At 44.3% G+C, this 19,037-nt stretch overlaps 1 protein-coding gene across 2 annotated transcripts; it reads right to left on the reverse strand.

Moving 5' to 3' along the window:
- Positions 1–14,083: 14,083 nt before the first annotated feature.
- Positions 14,084–19,032, reverse strand: RPL15 (ribosomal protein L15). 2 transcript variants are annotated; one of them, XM_030010766.2, is made up of 4 exons: positions 18,946–19,032; positions 17,766–17,947; positions 16,581–16,717; positions 14,084–14,439 (listed from the first exon to the last, which is right to left on the reverse strand). In XM_030010766.2, the coding sequence occupies exons 2-4, from the start codon at positions 17,935–17,937 to the stop codon at positions 14,134–14,136; spliced, it is 615 nt and encodes a 204-aa protein (XP_029866626.1). In that variant the 5' UTR covers positions 17,938–17,947; positions 18,946–19,032; the 3' UTR covers positions 14,084–14,133. The 2 variants fall into 2 exon arrangements, with proteins under 2 accessions (XP_029866626.1, XP_029866625.1); XM_030010765.2 differs by having other exon boundaries at positions 17,766–17,950; positions 18,946–19,025.
- Positions 19,033–19,037: the final 5 nt, after the last annotated feature.

A 19,037-nucleotide genomic window follows, 5' to 3' on the forward strand; every position in this document is an offset into this window, starting at 1 on the left:
TCTGGGATATTTTTTTTTGTTTTGTTATTTTTGGATTTTGGCAAGGCATTAAGGTTTAGACACGATGCTTATGTGGTATTTACTAACCAGTGGGTTACCAACCCTAGATGTTCACTGCGACTGCTAAAAAAACCTGCAGAACTCGAGCTCTTGCTGTTGTATAAGGCGGGAGGAGACTTCAATCTGCAGGTAGCGGTGGGAGCGCTCGGAGATGAGTATGCAGGCACTGGCACTCAGACCAAAGGTCCACCTGGCCTGCAGGCAGTCTGTGGTGCTCAAGGGAGGCTCCAGGTTCTTCAGGTCCATGGACTCCATTCCTGAGAGTGGCCAATAAAGGGAAGGACTGCTCCTCCACTTCCTTTGTGGGCAAGAACAAATGCTGCTGCTCCTGCCTGGCGGGACAAATGGGAAAGGCAACGTACACAGCTTCGTAGGATGCTGTAGGGAGAGGCCATCATGCTATTGCTCCCAGTCTCAGTCTCTCCTATTTACCACCAGGACAGGACTTTGCCCCTCCCAGGTGGATTCTAGCCTCTAGTATCTTCTACCATTTGCTTTTGAGACTCCCGGGGATCATTATAGCAGTTTCAGCCTGCTCTTGCCCCTGGAGCTGCACTTTGCAGCCCTGGAGCCACCTCCCACCCATCTTCAAGAATGCCTTTATTTTGTTTCTCTCTCATATCTCAGATCAACCCCTTCCTTAATGACCTTGGACGGCTCCCTGTGCTCCAATACTACGTCCTCTCTGGGTCCTCCCCTGAGGTGGCTACACACACACACGTGGGTTGCAAGAGCCAAGCACTTCTGTTAGGAATGGAGTATGGCAAAAGCAAGTAATGGGCCCACTACCCAGCCTTCCACTCAGGCTCCTTGTCCACAACATCAGAGGAAGCCAAAAGGTGTGTTTCCTGAGAAGGTCCAGCAGGTAGAGCTGGCTGTGGGTAGCCATGGGGCGGTGCAACCAGTATAACTCCCATCCTGGAGTTCCTAATGCAGAAGATCTCAGAAATGGCCCTGTCCACTCCTGTGCTGTAGGTCTGCTCGCAAGCACAAAGGTATGGACTGCCACAGTAGTCCATGAGAGGCACTTCAGTGTTTGGAGGAGAAAACTTTCTCAGCAAGCGTCAAGGTTTTTATTCTGCCCTGTAGCCTGGGGGAAGACAACGCTCTGCCTATGGGTTGCAATATGGGAGCCAATTTTTTCTTGGAGCCTCTTTCCACCTACCTCTTCCAAACCCATACAAAAAAACAGCTGGCATAATAACCTGTGACTCTGGGTGCTAACCAAGTCGTGGTGCCTGGGCTCCTTCTTGAGGGGCTTCTCTTTGACCCTAGCTTGGCTGCTAAAGCTCTAGTGTTACTTGCCGAGCTGCAAGTAACATTCCCTTCAAGATGTGATGCTCAGTGGGTAATCCCTGATGCCCATGAGGACATGTGATTCCCTATGTGTTGTTCACCCCTCCATGAAGGGCAAAACCAACCCTGGCATTATGGAGAGGCAGTGTGCTGCTGGCATTCACAGTGGCATGGCACGTCTCCAACCTGACGGTCGGACAGGCACTAGGATGACCACCTGAAGAGCAATTGGGAATCCATATGTTTGGTCAGTCCTCTGAATCCTTCAGCCCCTGTTCACTGAGGGTGCTGCTCTCTGCAGAAGACTTGTGTGAAGGGGCAGAAGAGGGGAAAAAGCACAGAAGATGGGACAGAAAGCTTCTACAACCCCCTTCCCACTCCTGGGAAGGTACACAAATATTCCCCCCCCCCGCTTTCCTCCCACCCGACACAAGTGGAGCAGCTAAATCTGCATGTTTAAATTCCAGAGGTTGCAAACTGACTCCCACCTGTGCTACAGACTCTCCTCCTCTGGATGGGAGACGGCACAAATGTTGCAGCAACTAATGCTGACTTAACTGTTAAGCGCAGTTGATAGCTGCATGGTGGGACAGGATGCACTTTGGCCACCTCACCAGAGGTATGTGGAGACCGATGACTCTTTTTCCTCAGGCCTGAAATGCTGGTGGTTGCTCAGGTCGGGACAGAATGCCTGCACCTGTCTGTCCCTGCAGAGAGGCCCTCCTAATCCCGGTAAACATCCACACACCAGCCAGGAACGTAGGAGTTTCCACCAGCAGGCATTTGTCTGCTTTTGGACGAGTTGGATTTCTTCAGCGCCTGGCACATTTACAATAATTTTAATTTGACCCTCAAACATATACTTTGCAAAGAGAAAAAATTTGTTTACGTGAAGAGTGCCAAGGAGCAGCATCTTTTCATGCCCCAACAGCTCCTCATGTTTTCTGGTTCTTTGTTCCTTATTACCTCAGGAAAAAATTCCCAACATCTTATTTGTCTGTTTGACTGATGCTCAGAACAACGCTGGCATTTGCACAGATCTACAGTGAGTCCAAGTTCTCTTCCCTGGTCATTTACAGCTTACGATGGTTTACATATAATGGAAGTTATTTTCCCCCCATATAAAATACTTTGTCACTGTTTTTCTGTCCAGTCAGCCTGTTTGAAGAGATCCTTCCAAAACCCTCAGGAATCTCTCTGTCCTGAATAATTTGTGCTCCACAACTGCAGGTGGAACTAGTTCATACAAGTACACTTCTCTTAGGTGAGGCAACTGATTCCAAACATATCCTTGCATTTCCAGCTTCTTTAAAGCAAAGATTTACTTGCTATCTTCAGTTGCTAGCTTAAATATTGCCCTCTAAAAGTCATTATAATGATAGCTATAACCGTGACTTCTTTCCTACATTACATGATATAAATAGCAATAACTCATCTAACTAATCTCAGCCTCTGGAAGCCAGTGGAAATTTTTCTATCGATCAGAGTCGGCTTGGGTCAAGCCCTACACGGTGTTTTCTGACCCCTTGCCCTACTTATTCTCCATTTCTATTTCACATATGTATCTAACTCTTCAGATTGTTGCACTTTTTTTTTTCTCTCTGTTGAAGAGAAATCCTGATAAGGAGGTCCCAGAGGTCTTTAGCTTGTCATCACATCCCTTCATAGGCTGAATGCGTGCAGAACGCTTTAGGGAGAAGCAAAAGCTAAATATAGAATCATTTAAAGCCTACCCATTAAGGGCATGCCTACATGACATGAATGCAACTAGCTTAGGTACCGGGAGCGGTGCAGTCACAGAGCTAAGTATAACCGAAACAGAGGAGCTGGCTCACAAACCGTTCCCCCCCGCTCACATCCTGTCTCTCAGTGCCAAGTATCAGAGCCGTGGAGGAAGATATAAAAGCTCATAACAGACAGTTATATACTAACTTGCCCATAGGGTAACTTGCTTCCTGATTCAGCTCTTTAGCAGTCAGTTTATGGCCTGAAGCACGTAACACCTCTGCTTTTCTCTCTTACCCAGTGTTATTGCAGGTGTGCTTTTTATTCACATAAATTGGTAATAAAAGTGGCCTTCTAGGCTGGTCAAAATGATGGGCAATAACCTCATGCAATAGTGACATATTACAACTAGCCTCAGCTGCCCTTGCAGATTTTAATGAATGGAAGGTGAGGACTTGGACCTTTGGTCCGGAAAGACAAAGCATTAATCTTGCATTAATTAAGCCTATATTATATGGCAGTAATATCACTGCCCACCTTTTCCTTTTTGTGCTAGAAGTTACTTAATCTGCTGGTACATCATCTATTTATCCAGAAATAAAATCATCAGTTAATGAAACAAAGATGAGAATATTTATTTCTTGATCGGGCCAATCGTGATTTTGGGGAGAGAAGCAGAATGGATTGTGCAAAGGATGCACCAAGAGCTACCCTTTCCTTTCACTGAAACACCGAGACTGACATGACTTAACTACAGGTGATTTCTAACGACACGTTGTACTGTCTCAGAGAAGACATCAGCAGTGTTGTATTGAAGGCACAGTCAGCAGACAACTGCTGCCTTTCGCTCTTGGCAGCTGCCAGTCCCTTCTCCCCACCACCCAATCCTCTCCAGGGGCAACCGCCTTTCTCCTTCTGGTGTCTTTTGTAATAAACATCCTTCTAAGACTTGATTTTCTTCTGCCTTTTTCAAACTCTCTTATATTACAGCGTCCTACAGAGCATCTTATTTCAAAGCACTGATGCTCACTAGGAAGTTAGCTAAGCTGCAGGCTGCCAGCGATCATGTTGGCATTGTGTGACACTGGCACGGTGCTGGCCAGGACATTCCCAGTGTGGCGGGCATTGCTGCCACCGGATCAAACCCATTGCTTCAGAAGTCATGTAGCTCGGCTCCACCATTTCCCTTCTGAACCCTCCGGGCCACCAAAACATAAATATCCAGTTTGCTTTTTCTCTTTGTCAACTAAGTTAATCCTTGGAGGGATGTAGTGTGACACAAACACAAAGCTCAGTCCTGGGCAGAGCTGAGATGCAAATGACACCTTCTCCTCATCTTGGGAAAACTCTGCAGGTTGTATGGAGGGGACACAAAGTCAGAAATGTCACCCACAGCTCTTGCAAGGTTTTGCGTATCGCCCTTGCTTTTCTCCTCTGGAGCACCACAAGCTTATAGTGATTACTGGCATATTTTACAAGGAAAATCCCAGGGAAAACTCAGCTTGGTCATGAACAGAGGCAAATGCCACCTGCATCTGGGCCCTAAATAGCCCAAGATGGTAGAAAATGAACAGCCTTTCCTTACAGATGCCATTGGTCCCTGTGCATTGGCCCCAAGAGAGAGGACCGTCTTTTTACATCCAGGCAAAACAAAGGCAACTATATTCAAATCAGTAAAATTTCTCTGGGTAATAAACCAAAACATATTTTGGCCCTAAGGATTATTACCTGTAACTACCCAAAGGATAGCTAGCAATTTAAGGGCCAGGACAGCCTCAGACTTTCAGCAGCTCTATATAACACAGTGTTTTTTTCCCCAATTGTTGTCTCACCCTGGCTGACTTGGAGGTCAAAAGCTGATTTAAGGCCTAATGCTTCAAGGTGCGGAATTGTATCAGGAGATGATGCGTGGAACACCGTATCAGACCTTGTGTCCTCCTGGATTAGGCCCAGGTGGGAAACTTCTTGTTCCGAAATGCTGGCTTCTCTATTCTGCTAAGAACCCAAAGAGTTAAAGTTATTAACTGGCTGCAGAATAAAATGCATTAGGAATAAATATGCTTTAGAATAAACCTATTAAATGGATAAAAATGCCATTACCAGTAGTGAAATATGGTTGTGTGACCTTTTAAATAAATAAGCCTGCTATGCACCAAATTATGTCAGATAATAAGCTTTATACATGATAAAGTCATGCAGTAGGTCTCAATCTTCAGGCATTCAATGAAATATCGCTAGCCATAAAGGGCTTCTGAAATGTTACACTAAAGAAAATTGCTTCCAGCTATAAAAATTTAACTGTTAAAACAAATGTAGTTTCTCTCACAAAATCGTATGCAAGGCATTGGCAGCAAGAATGAAAGCTTGCTAGAAACAAACCCGAGGTATTCAAACTATTTTGCAAATACGCAATGCTTCTTAAAATAACTCAGATTCCAGATAAATCTGGAATAACTTGATTGAAAGCAAAAGGGTTATAATCCTGTAACATCAGTGTAAGATCCAAATTATGTTCATAGGGTCTTAGAAACATGTTTGTGGGATATCTCGGGATACAAACATTGCTGTGGATGCAAACTAATCTACGCTTGTTGTTTTGGCACTGTACAAGCGGTGGAAATACTGACCTCTCCGGCTGTCCTGAATCTTGGGCCTGTGTTATGCCTCAGTGACTTGCCCAGATTACTCCTGACACAATGATATTCCTATTAAGGGACCATTCATATTTGATGTGATGGAAACAGAGCTGGATATTATCAGCCTCGTGAATAAAGACAGACATGCATTTAGTCAGATTCAGCTGCCAGCTTCACACGCAGCAAAACTGGCTCTCTAGAGTAAGTCAGGGTAAGAACTTTCAGCTCTAAACCATTACAATTAAGAAGGAATGAAGCAAATTCTTTCATTCCTTCTAGTGGTCATGGGCAAACCAACAAAACCTCCTGCTGAGGCACTTAAAATTTTATCAAAATCATCCTGGTCACTTCATCTGTTGTTACATGAACGTCAGTGAATGCATGCGACTCCCAGCTAGGGTGTCAGACACAGCTCCAAGGACTGAAAATACTCTTGGAACTCCCTGCCACAATCAATTATCTTCTCCAAAAGGTGATATTGGACATTAAGAAAAAGGAGCATTCCTGTTTCTTCCGGGTTTTTTTTCTGAACTGGGAGAATGCAAACACTTTTTTTGAGGATAGAAAGGATCTTCTTAACCTCCAGCTACAAACACTGACAATTTTCACTAACGCTCAATCCAGTACAAACTTTTCCAGGAGGGGCACTGAAAGAGACATAGCAAAATTCAAGCACACAAAAGAAGCCAGCTTTGCCCCAGCTCCCAAAAAGCAAAAAGATCACTCTCTGAACCTTAGACATTTTAACTGCGAAGAGGCACATTCTCCACAACTAGTTTTAGTGTTTTTGCTAAATAGACCAAGGTACGCCATGCTAAACACAACTTAAACGGGACCACTGCAAAGGAATGAGTGGCATTCTGAGGCTAGCAGTGAAATTTTATCTTCTCTTCCTGAACAACTGTAGCACAATGTCTAGAAACAAATAATAGGTCTGTTCCTGGCAGGAGCTCAGCTGCATCCTGAAAATGCCTCCAGGCACTTGCCATTTTGTTTTATTGCAGTTCCTCAAAACTGGTCAATTGTAAGCATCAATCTTGCAGAGAAGGCACGCTATCGGCGGTGAAGGACAACTGCTTGTTATATAATCCTGCCAAATCCTTGATACAGCAGTTCTCGGTGAACAACCGTCTTGCTCTGAGTCATCTGGAAAGTCTCTGGTTCAGTGAGCTTCCAGGAGCATCAACCATCACAACAGGTTCTATTTCCACTTCCCATTTCAAATTACAGGAGGCACCTATGAGTCAAGGCAATCATTTTCTCTTTATCTACTTTCAGATGCCATCCCGCGTACGGATCCAGCCCGCGTTCCTGCGGAGCCAGAAGCCCCGTGGGAGTTCCCAGCTAGCTCTGGATGTCACAGCTTGCAGCTGTCCGGGGTGGCTGTTGGCACACAGGTCCCGCTGCAGTTACTGAGCAGGACGGTCCGAGGGCAACCACGGTGCGAGGAAATCCTTACCCTGCTCTTCAGAGAACTGGAGATGCTACATGCGGGCTGGACTTGCTCCGTGCTCAGCAGCCTTTCTCCAAACACCCATCGCTGGTTCCTGTCAAAAGTGGATGCCGTGCCCATTAGACCTCTGGGCTGGCCCTGCTCGGCCATTCATGCGGTGGGAGGCAGGCACTGCCGAATGCCATATCCCTGCTCCTGTCACCAGAGCCAGGGGCTTGATTAGCTCACACTTTAAAAAAATTTTTCCCCCTTTGAGGCAATGCCAAGTCTTAATCCGGTCCTCGGTCACGGATCTCAGCAGGACACATTACACTAGAGCTATCTTTGAATTAGGAAGTTTCCCACCTCAGAGCTGGCCAGCTTAGACCTACTGCTCTCCCACCTCTCCTCCTCCCCACCGTGCCCGACAGACAGCTGGAGTCAGCTCTTCTGACAACAGTGTTGGCACGCGAAGCTGAGAAGCTCTTTTTTCACAAACCCAAATGACTACAACTTTGGCAATCTCACTCCTATTGAACAACAGCAACAACAAAAAGAACCGAGTCAGCAGCAAGCAGTAGCCTGTTGCACAGGGCTGTAATAAAACCAGGAGAAACGAGATGGGTCAGCTTGGGTTGGCCAGTAGGTGCCAAAAGAGCTGGTCCAGGGTTACCACTTCAGGGGCCAAAGGGGGGAAAGATGGAAGGTAATCACTTCCCTGGTTCTCTGTCTCACTCCTCTGCATATGACAAAATTGCTTCAGCCTTTACTACTATTACAAAGTTTCTATGAAAGGACCATACAATTCAATATTCAAACTTAAATGCCATTCATATGATTTTAGGACAATTTGCAAAACCTGCAAAACCCATCAAGTTTCAGTATTCATTATGATCTGGACAGAATTCCAGTTCTGCATTCATTTCCGCAGTCATAATTTGGCTAAAATAATTATTCAGGTTCGAAACAAATCTCTTATTTCCTTATTTTAAAATTATCTTTCTTAAAATAAATTAAAATTTCAGAATATTGCCAGAATGGCACCTACTAGAAGGCAAGATCGTTTATCAGAGAGGTATTTTAAAGTTTTCCGCTCTAAACAGATGGGACCATCACTGGAGAAAATAGAACTCGTGTTTGCCACATGTTTTCCATAGTTTTATGATTCTTGTATTTTTTATTAAACTAGCTAGTGAAAATAATAACTATAGTGGAGTTTTTTATTTAGCCTCAGGGGTCAGAACAGTGATTCAGTTGTTCACAGTGTTTTCTTTTCTCCTTTTTTCCTTCTCAGCAATATAAATCATAAATCTAAGAATTGGGTTTCCAGTGCAACCCATTATAGCAATTAATTTATTTTGTGTTTGCCATGGCTATGGTATAACTGTTGCTTTAAAATTGCTGTTTGGGTAAAACAGGGCCCAAAACCTAAACAGCAAGTATAATCTAAAACGTGTATCACACATAAAGGGCAGCAATCATCTTCCCCGTACAAATCATTGGTGTTAACATGAAAAACTTAGTATCCCACTATCAGTTCATATGAGTTTTTAGTCTCCCTCTGTCAAGAATGGACAACCAGGCATCTATCAAAAATAAAACTACCTGCACTAGGATTGGGAACTAGATTCTCCAGATTTAATAGAACCAACTGAATCATGTACTTTGTATAAATAATGTATGTATTAATCTATTAAAAAAAAAATCAAGAATCCTTTTATTCCCACCTTTTTCTAAATTTATAAATATTTAAACTGGTCTATATCTGTCCTTGACTTTTCTTGTGTAGCTGAATCTTACTTTGTGTCTTCTTCTCTTAAAAAGGTTGTAAGCAGATGTTCTATGTTCTCCGTCAACACCTGTAGCAGTAACTTGTAAACAAAGTGAAAAAAAGAAATGTTCTGTTTTACTTAAAAGCTTTACTATGACTTTGCTTAACTATGCATTGACAAAACTGCTTTCCAAATAGTTGCAAACAACATAGCAACTTGTAAGACAACATTTTTATACGTAGCTCTGAATGAACTGAAAACACAAAGCTCAGAACATGTTCTTTATAAAGGTTGCGTAACTTGCTATCTAAACTCATCTGACTAATCACGAAACCCATGAGAGAGGCAGGTGGATCGTAACAGCAGATGAGTTGAAGGGCAGCGATTCTCATACAAGGAAAGGGTTCAAATAATTGCTTGTTAGTCAGAGAAGAACAATGCTGGAAGAAAAATGTATGAATAAATGAATGAGCGAACACCAGACTAATGAGCTACTTCCTCCACTTGGCATATGAGCTCTCTGGGGATGGCGACTCATTTTCGTTACACGCGTGAACACAACGCAGAGCATAACAGGGTCTTGGTTTCTGCCTGCTGTTCCGGCTATGGACACGCAGCCTGGTGATGAGGCCTGGAAGATGGGGGGCTTGAGCATTGGACGTGGTGCCGTTCCCAGCCCACTGTTCGCAGCACCAACCGAGAACGGCCCTTCTGCTCTGGGTTTGGGGAAGCGTGGCCGCTCCCCTGTCTGTTGGGGTTGCAGATTGACTCCGCAGACACGGGCACGCGGAGCTAGCTGTGTGCTGAGGGGACTCGGGTCCCGCCAGGTTTATGCCGCGGGGACTGTGCCACGCAGACGTGGCCGATGAACCCTGGCTAGCTGCAGCCGGCTCCCCCGCAACACGTTCCTGTCACCGGGCAGCACCAGGGTACTAACAAGCCCCGCTGGAAGTCAGCTGACTTGTCCTCTTCTTTTTTCTTCTCCTTTTTTCCTTCAGTGCGCCTCTTGATTCTTGTGTTTCCAAGGGAACTTCTCAGCTTGCACACGGACAGTCAGCTCGGGTCCAGACGTGTGCCTCCAGAGCCCTTTCGCAACAAGACACAGGCTGCACAACCCCTAAGGAGCCAGCTAGGGTCCAACATACAAACTAGCAAGGGTCTTTCTAAAGCCTGGTACCAGGAAGGCAACACAAGGAGACCTGAGCAGGCTCAGAAGGGGGCTACCTTCCCTCCGAGAGAGCGATCTCAGCCAGCATTGATCTTAACAGAGTCAGGCTTAATTTAATCACTCATCTGCTCCCACTGAGCTCCCTGATCTCCAGGATACCCCAGCTCTCCGTTCCCCTGAATGATGGAGACTTGACAGTATTTAATGAGATTAACTGTCATCTTCATTACATAAGAGCCTTTAATTACACGATATCATTGAACATCACTCGATACCAAAGAAAAGCATGCTTTCTTAAATTTCAGGCAGTGACAAGGGGTCCAGAAGAACTGGGTTCCAATCCTGGCTTTGCCACAGGCCTCTTCTGGCATGTTGGGTAAGAGCAGGATAGCCGCTGAATTAAAGGTTGTGTAAGCAGGCTCAGGCACTTCTTAACTTTAGGGAGCTAGACTTTGCAATCTAAACACTCCGTGTGTAATTATTAAATTGAGGCTGATTCAGAACCTTGACACATGAAGAGAAGTACCCACAGGCTCTCCATCCTTTTATACAGCTTCACATTTCAAACAATTACTTGAAAAGGACTGGATCAAAAAGTTGGTGCTTGCTCAAAGCCCCAGAAAAGAGTGCCCAATTCAAATCCAAATTGCTTTTTTGTGGCTGAAGCAGTGTTTCCATCACTCTGAGTATTTTGGCTTGATACTCTCAGAACTAGACCTGTGTGTGCTGCAAAAGAAGAGAGCCATACAAGGGCAAAAAAGATGGTGGTTTTTCCCATCTTGGAGAGCGAGTAGATGAAAGAGTAGGAATCAGGCTCTATTTTTAGAGTCTAGCTTTTTAATTCATTAGCTGGACAGGGCTGTTCACATGCAGTCACTTTCCTCACTAGGTCAAGGCTAGCAAACAACTGCTGCATTACAAGGACAGAGATAAGTGAGCAAGTCAAACTATTACTCTCCTCCATTGCCAATTACTTCATTCTAAGACCCCCCCCAAATCACCAGTGACATTCAGTGACCTTCTGCTGCAAGGAGGGAGCAAACTGCCCCCTCCATCAGCATCTGTGCCTACCACAGGCAGCACACCAGCATCCCTCGCCCAGCAGCACACAGCTGCCTTGCAGAAACTCCCAATGCTTCGGAGACAATGTAAGGAAACAATTACACTTGCTGTTGATTAGCAAGTCTGTACTTTTCAGCTTAGCTAGTGCTGCCAAGTAATGAGCACTTCTATTAGCTACGGGGGAAGGGAGTTTACTACTTGCTTATTTAAAGAACATGCTAAATCACACAATCTGTTTTTACACATCCCACCCCCCAGGACAGAGTTAGTTTCTAACAGGGGCCAAGTTACTTGCCAGGCCCTCACCTTCTACCAAAGGCTAAGCGGTTAGTTAATCTAGGCAGTTTACACAAAAGTGAAGTCCAGCCTAGTAAAAGCTTACAATCAACTATTTTCAACAGCACCTGATACCAGGCTGAAATAGGCTGGTACTGTACAACCCCGTTTCTCTGCAGTTTAACTGTGGTACTCATTTTGCCTTGCCTAGGAACCAGATAGCTCTTTTAATTACATCTAAAACATAGCCGTTCAGACTGAGGAATAATCAGTCCTGCAAGCAGAGCCAAGTAGATGCCTTGGAAACAGATTACTGGATTCCTTCATGTCTTAATAAACTTCACTAGTGAAATTCCTGATGCTTCCTCTTCCCTCCCCCTGCCCTCCTTCAGCTATAGCTTAGTATCTGTGTTTCAGGCAGACTTGGTGTACAAGGAGGGTTGAATTCAAGTAACAGCCTCTCACTAGGACCACGGTCTCAGATGACCGATTTTCACCAAACTCATAAGGAACAGACTTGCAATCTGTTGACCTTGCACAACAGGTTCAAAAATCAAGTACGAAAAGCAGGTCACACAACCTCTCTCTAACCCTGGTTTCCCAAGCTAACAACCCCAAAGAAAGAAGTTTTTCCTCAATGTTTTGTCTTTTAAAAATAGATTTTAATAAAGATCATTTGCCTTTCCTCTTCACACAAATACTGCACTGTCATTTCCCCTCCTTCCAACCCAAAACAGTTTGGAAGTGTAAGACCCTTCCAGTGTGAGAAGATGCTAAGGCAATCTGATTTCCCAGACTTGAGATGAGCCGTACATGCCCACAACTCCCCTTGAAGACAGTACCATCTGCTTCAACTTCCTTAGCTAGTCTGATACATACCATGCCTTCTTAGATACACTTTCATCAGTAGCTTTCAATAAACTTTGGAGGGGACAGTATTTCCCTCTCCCTGTTTTAAAGTTCAAAAAGCTATATACAGGACCACGAGGGGAAACCTTAGGCAAGTCTCACTCGAGACAACCCCCACATGCTAGAAGTTTTGAACCCTGGCAAATGACACAGCATTAGTGCTGACGGCCCTGTCACCTGCTATCACCTTCCCCCATCAATGGCAAGGGTCCTAGACAGCTTAACAAAACCTGGTACAGCATCATCAAAGTTGGTACCTTAAAAGAAATGGACACATTGGCTATACTGGCACCACCTTAAGCCCTTAAATCTAGAAACGGGAAACATCAGTCCCCTCTCCACCGTAACCCCCTCCATGCTCCAGGGAGGCCTCATTCACCAAATTTGCTCCTAGGAACTTCCTGTCCTACACCATCACAGGAGCTGCTTTCAAGGATACTAGTGATACTTCACAGGGAAGGTTAAAAAAAAAAAAAAAAATCTCCCTTCATCAGAGGAGCAGATAGCACTTTTTAAGAGAAGATTCCTTTTGAATTTTTTCTTGTTTGAGCCAAACAAAACATGTCATGAAAGGACTGCCTCCTTGAGCTGTTCCTCTTGGCTTGAAGAACACACTGCCAAAAAGTTTCTTCTTCAGACTACCATCCTCCTCTAAGAACTTAAACAGCAAAATAAGTAAGTTCATTTCTCAGTTGAAGGGCAAATCTTGGACATTTCAGTCCCAGCACTTTTTTTTTTTTTTTTTTAATCTTTCCACATCCCATGTTGAAGCTTCAGGAAGACACAGCCACTTCTTGGGCCTTCAATCAATACCTTTTCCTATCACTATCCGATGGACGTTGTACGAAATCTGTGGAAGCTACGACAGCCGTGCAGCTAATTTACCAGAAGTTGCAGTTATTCTCCTCTCACTGTTTACATGCAAGTTGACTTCATGCTGAAAGGTCACACTGTAATTTCATAAAATATAGCCTAAAATACATGCATCTATAACTGTCTGTCATCCAAATGTGATTATTTCTACCACCTAACCATGCAGAGTAAATCAAGAGCGCAGCTCTTCAACATGACAGAAATGCTCTGTTCAGTATTAAAAGACAGATCCAAGAAACAGTCTTTGCTGAAAAACAAACAGCCTGCAATCTTGCACAAATTAATACCTACTCTACAGTCAATGTTTTATTATTCAACCTAAAACATTGTATAGTTCTTTGTGAAGTGTCTGTACTTAAAATACTGTGCACTTTAATGGTCAGAGCAAGCCTTACTTTTCTATTCTGTCCTTAGTCAATTTAGCCAACGTTTGCAGATAGCACAGGCTCAAGAGCTGGTTTCACACTGAAGACATACAAAAAAACAGAACTTGAAAAATAAAATTGCCATTAGTATTTAATCACCTATAAAAAAAAATAAACTAGCACTTTCAGTTTACATCTCATTGCACAAGATCAAAGCTGGTCTTCAGTCTAAGCACAGGAGACAGAGACCCTGACCTACAGACAGTGAAGAAGTGTACTCAGACCAACAGAAAAAACATGGACTAGCCATTAGGCTTTCAATTCACACGGCACATGTCTTTTCAGTCTTATCAAAAGTGAAATCCACCACGGAACTCTATGCTTGGGGCCTACAATCTTCACAAATATCAAATTACATTTTCAAAAGCCTTTGAAAATATGGAAACAACTGAAATCCTGGAGAATTCTACACTTCTCCACATAAACCAAGAAGCAGCAGAAGCACTTGGTAAATTCAACAACCCGCATCAGCTTTATTAGATCATTACATTTACAAGAATTAACGGTAACGGTGCAGCTGCAGGGTATTGCGTCTTCTCCAGGCAGCACGACGTGAGCCACCAATGGTGTGGTGGAATTTGTGGCCCTTGCCAAGACCACGACTCTTCCGCCCGGCCGACGTCAGCCCACGCATCTCTCTGTGCTTGTGGACGGGCTTGGTGATCCACTGGGTATCAGGGTTGCGCCTGATGGTCTTATGGAAGGGATCAATCAGGATCACTTCAAAAAACTTGTAAGTGGAATCTTCACCGACCCAATACGAGTTCAAGACTCTCAGAGCCCCACAATGACGGCCAGCACGTTCCTAGAGGAAAAAAATAAATGCAAAAGGCTGTAAACCCATGGATGCAGGGCACTATTCATGCAGAGAGGTACGAATAGCTCAAGATTTTGTAGGTGCTAGAAATTTCAATTTGCCCTGAGAGACCTTCTCTTCCTAAAAGAACTGTTCCCCTTCCAGTTGCAAAGATGCAAGAAAAAGTAATAGTTGAAAGGAATGCTGTATTAAAAAAAAAAAAAAAAAAGAAAAAAGAAAAAAAGAAAAAAAGGCTGTTTGGATTCCCACATGAAATGGGTTTTAAATAACGTAAGGAGGAAGGTGCTTGATTGACAAAAGAAAGAACTACTTTGTACACACAAGCACCCTATCAGTAAATACAGAGTTAAAAACAATTGTAACATGAAGATGAAGAGCACAAACTGCACTTGGGGCCATGGAACAATCTTTTGTGGGAAGTTATGAAAGACTGATCAATTTGCACATCCAAAGCTACAGGGGAGAAAGACATTTCTGCAGAGAATAAGCCCATACTGATAGAAGAAAAGAAAGAGCTGATGTAACAAGTCTTTGTTCCACTGCTGGCATATTAGTGCTTGCTATTCCTACCCTCACTTGTGGTTGGGAAGAAGCAGTCTTAGTTTAGAAAACAAAACAAAGCAGAAAATAACAATTATGCAACTCCATCTGCCTCTCCCGTCAAGAATGCTCCTTATTTAAAAAACTAAAAGCGTGTTTAATCGTAGGACTTTATCATCACCGTGGGAAAGTATGAACCAATGGAGCCCACCCATCTTCTATCCCAATGCAATCCCAAACTATTGCTAGTTTACTTGACTATTTTCTGCATATGTAATAAAATTCTTTCAAGTCCTTGTTTTATTCTACCATGTGAGAGCAACACGTATATTAAACATTAAAACACCAACCACCCCCAACCAGCTTCTATGTGCAGACAGAAGCTACAATCAAGGTTTTGTATTTCTATAATATTTCTGTCTGAAAAATCTAAGTCTTCCAGGAAAAAGTGTGTTAGAATCAAAAAATTTCAAACTAAAACTGAGGGCCCATGAGCTGTCACTACAAGTGAGCATGTGATTAGCCATCAGGTATCTGGGAATAGCATTTATGAAGAGCATGCCATGAGCACTGAAAACACAGAACTGCATTTTTAATTTAAACTCATCATCTGCGTTTCTTTTAAATTACCATGTCCCATATACAGGGTTTTTCCTCCTTTTAAAAACCCCCAACATATTCAACTTGCTGAAGTCACTTATGAATATTTTTGAAGTCCTGGGAACAGAAAAAAAAAAGTCTTCTGCTTCAAGATGGAAAGGCAATGAGCAGTCTCCATTTTTTCACAATGTCTCTTTTTTGAGACTGCAGACTGGTATTAATTCTAACCCACTGAAAGAGTTTTTTCGAAAGGCGAGAACTACATCTCTTCAACACTACTACTGTGACGTTATGAAACTTAAAAGATCTCATCAAAGTTTCCATTTTGAGTATTTCAGTGGGTAACAACATCTCACCTAAAAACAAGTCAACCACGAATCTTTGTGCTTGTGAGGTACCAAAGTATTTTACAAAGAACCAGGTTGTCTCTGGCACGCTGCTTTCAGATCCGATGACATAGCTAAGTACACTGTGCAGCACTGCTACTACACAAACAGGTGCTACAGACTTTAAGACAGGAACTCATCCATACTTTGTGAAAGGACCATTACCTAAAGTTGGTAATAAATACAACATGGCAGGGAACACAGCGGTGGGATTTAGTGATGAGTGAAGTCAGACACCTTAGTGTATTTGAATTTTTATTTCTCATGCCTAACCCTTTATTTTTACTGGGGTTTATACTAGTTGTATGTCTAATTTTCATTACAAATACTGTGGCATACTTTAGAACTAAGCATACACTATGAACTTCAATAAACCACCTAAGCAGTACTTCCCCCAGACCCAATTTGTAAAGTCTGAACAGTTTTTTCATTTGTCTCAATACAGCTTTTCAAGACATTCTGGTGCTTTCCTGCCATCTGTATTCAAGATCTCTTACCCAACACATCAACAAAACAGTTGTTTGGGGCGCTTTTTTTTGTCTCTAGTCTATAGACTACAACCTTCCTACCACCAAGTTTCTGAGCAATAACCAGAATAGTCACCTCTGCTACAGACTGAAGACTCCGGGCAAACTTCAGCTGATTAACACCATGATGCACAGGTTTACCATAGGTTGCACCTTTCGGAACTGGGCGTTTACGACCACCACGGCGAACACGGACACGGTAGATAACGTAACCTAAAAGAAATGGTGACTTAGGAACTAGAAGAATTCTGTCATGTAGCAAGAGCAGATCACAGCAACACAATTTTGATGCCCACACTGCATTTCCAAACCCCAAAACTTTACAGGAAATCCTGCAAAATTAGGTCACTATACCAATCTTCACCAAAATCTACAACTGGGGGTGGCTAGCACAAGATGTTTTTGTTATTTCCATTACAAGTGAGTAAGGGAAGTGATGTCCTGTCACAACTATTTTTCAGTTGCAAACCAGAGCTCATGGCACCTTTCCACTACCCAGTTCCAAATACAGTAAGAACAGCTACAGCTACGTTGTAACACAAAAAAACCCACCCCAAAACACCCAACAAAACAACCACCCCAAACCTAAAATCCCATATTCTGATCGTAACATTCATAAAGCACTGAAGCACCAACCATCCACAAACCTTGCTGAAATCTGATCCCTGAAAAAGGAGGAAGCTAGACAAACTTCACAAACAGTAACAGAAATGTAGACTCTTAGTATTTTCATAGTGAACAAACTGTTTCAAGGATTTGCTCAAGTTACAGAGGGATGGCCACTTTCCCCAAGTTTCTTTCATTGAGCAGTAACTGTTTTCTAATGACAGTACAAACTACATCATCTTGCTTACTCAAGTGCACGCAGCTGTAATACAGTCAAAGTAACACATGACAAAATCTGGGCAGACAAAGGACACCCCCCAAAACCTAGGATACTAAAAGCACTGGTCAGCTCTGCAGTAGTGACACAGCACAAGAACAAGAATTAAAGCCAAAGCCCGCTTGATCTCCATCTGCCAGAACAGCCACAGAAGGCATGAACTCAAAACTCCATGAAGTAAGGTTTTGGGCAGTGGGCGCTACTACCAATTTAACGTAATATTAAAGTTCGTTTCATGCAAGACACTTCAGTTTCTTGTGGAATATTTAAGTTCCAGGTGTTGCTGCTCTACTATCACGTAAGGAAGGAAGGAAGCTGACATAAAAACTCGGCCACGCCATCACGAAGCACATGGACTTCACCTCTATGTCTCATTACCTTGCTTGGCCTTATATCCCAGCCTGCGAGCTTTGTCTGGTCTGGTTGGCCGGGGAGCTCGGTGCAAGGCAGACAGCTGGCGATACTGCCAACAGCGGACACGGAGGAGGAATCGCATCACATCCGACTGCTTTTTCCTCCATAGCTCCTGGATGTACTTGTAGGCACCCATGTTGGTCTACCTGCTGAATCGAGAAGTCAATGAAAAATGTGCACCAAATCCGATTCCAAATTTGAACAGCTTCCAACAGAGACACTGCATAAAACCATACACATAACACCACTGAAACACAGGATGCTCTCAAGCTTCTTTGTACCACTGCCTCACCTGGTAACACAGCTCACACTTGGCGGCCTCCAACAGAACACATGGCAGTTACCATTCTTGGCAATTTTCTTCCTTTTCATGTGTTCTCAAGTGCTGAACTCCTCAGCTGAGGAATTTTCAGACATGTACGTCAGATACTACCCAAATCGATAGTTAACATCCAAAACAAGTTGTAAATATTAATCTAAAGAAGGACGTGACTGTGAGTGGTGTGGTATTCGTTCTTAACATGGTTTAATTACCCCTAAAAGCCTTTGAGCTCTCACACACCTGCAGCAATTAGCAGATTTAAGTGAACTCCATCAAACCCCCACCCAAATCACCACCAGAAAACGGCAGCTCATTTTATTTGCACAAAAAAAACCCCAGTTCACGTGTGATTTTTCGAGTCTGCCCACCTACGGCCTAGCTCTTGCCATCCCCAGCTCCCCCGCCTCTACGATCGCATTGTGGCATAAAACACCACAAACCAACTGCAGACCCGGAGCCCAACCAGGACGTGCGGCCTGTAATCACCCTGCACCCGCTACGCTGCAGTGCGCGGCCCTCCGCTCACACCGGGCAACCCTGGGTCCAAGCGAGTGTCCCCCTCCCCTCCCCGCCCCACACCCCAGGCGCCCAGACCGCCCCGACGAAGCGCAGCCCACGGGCCCTCCACCGGCCTCCCGAGGCCCGCGGCCCGCCCAGGCCGCGTTCCCGGCGGGCCGCAGAGGCCCCGCGCCGCGGGAGCAGCCCCGTCCCGTCCCGCTAGGGTGGCGGCGGGCGGATGCGGCAGCGGGGCGAGCGGATGGCCGCCTCGGGCCCGGGATGGAACCAGATTGAGGGAAAGGCCGAGCACACACAATCCCTCACCTGATGGCACCCAGCACCGGAAAGGAAGAAGCCTGCTTCCCACACCCCCTTGCGGCGGCATCGCGCTTCCGGCGGCGGCAGCGGCGCCTCAT

The sequence above is a fragment of the Aquila chrysaetos genome, chromosome 3 (assembly GCF_900496995.4).
Source record: "Aquila chrysaetos chrysaetos chromosome 3, bAquChr1.4, whole genome shotgun sequence".
In the NCBI taxonomy this organism is placed as follows: domain Eukaryota; kingdom Metazoa; phylum Chordata; class Aves; order Accipitriformes; family Accipitridae; genus Aquila; species Aquila chrysaetos.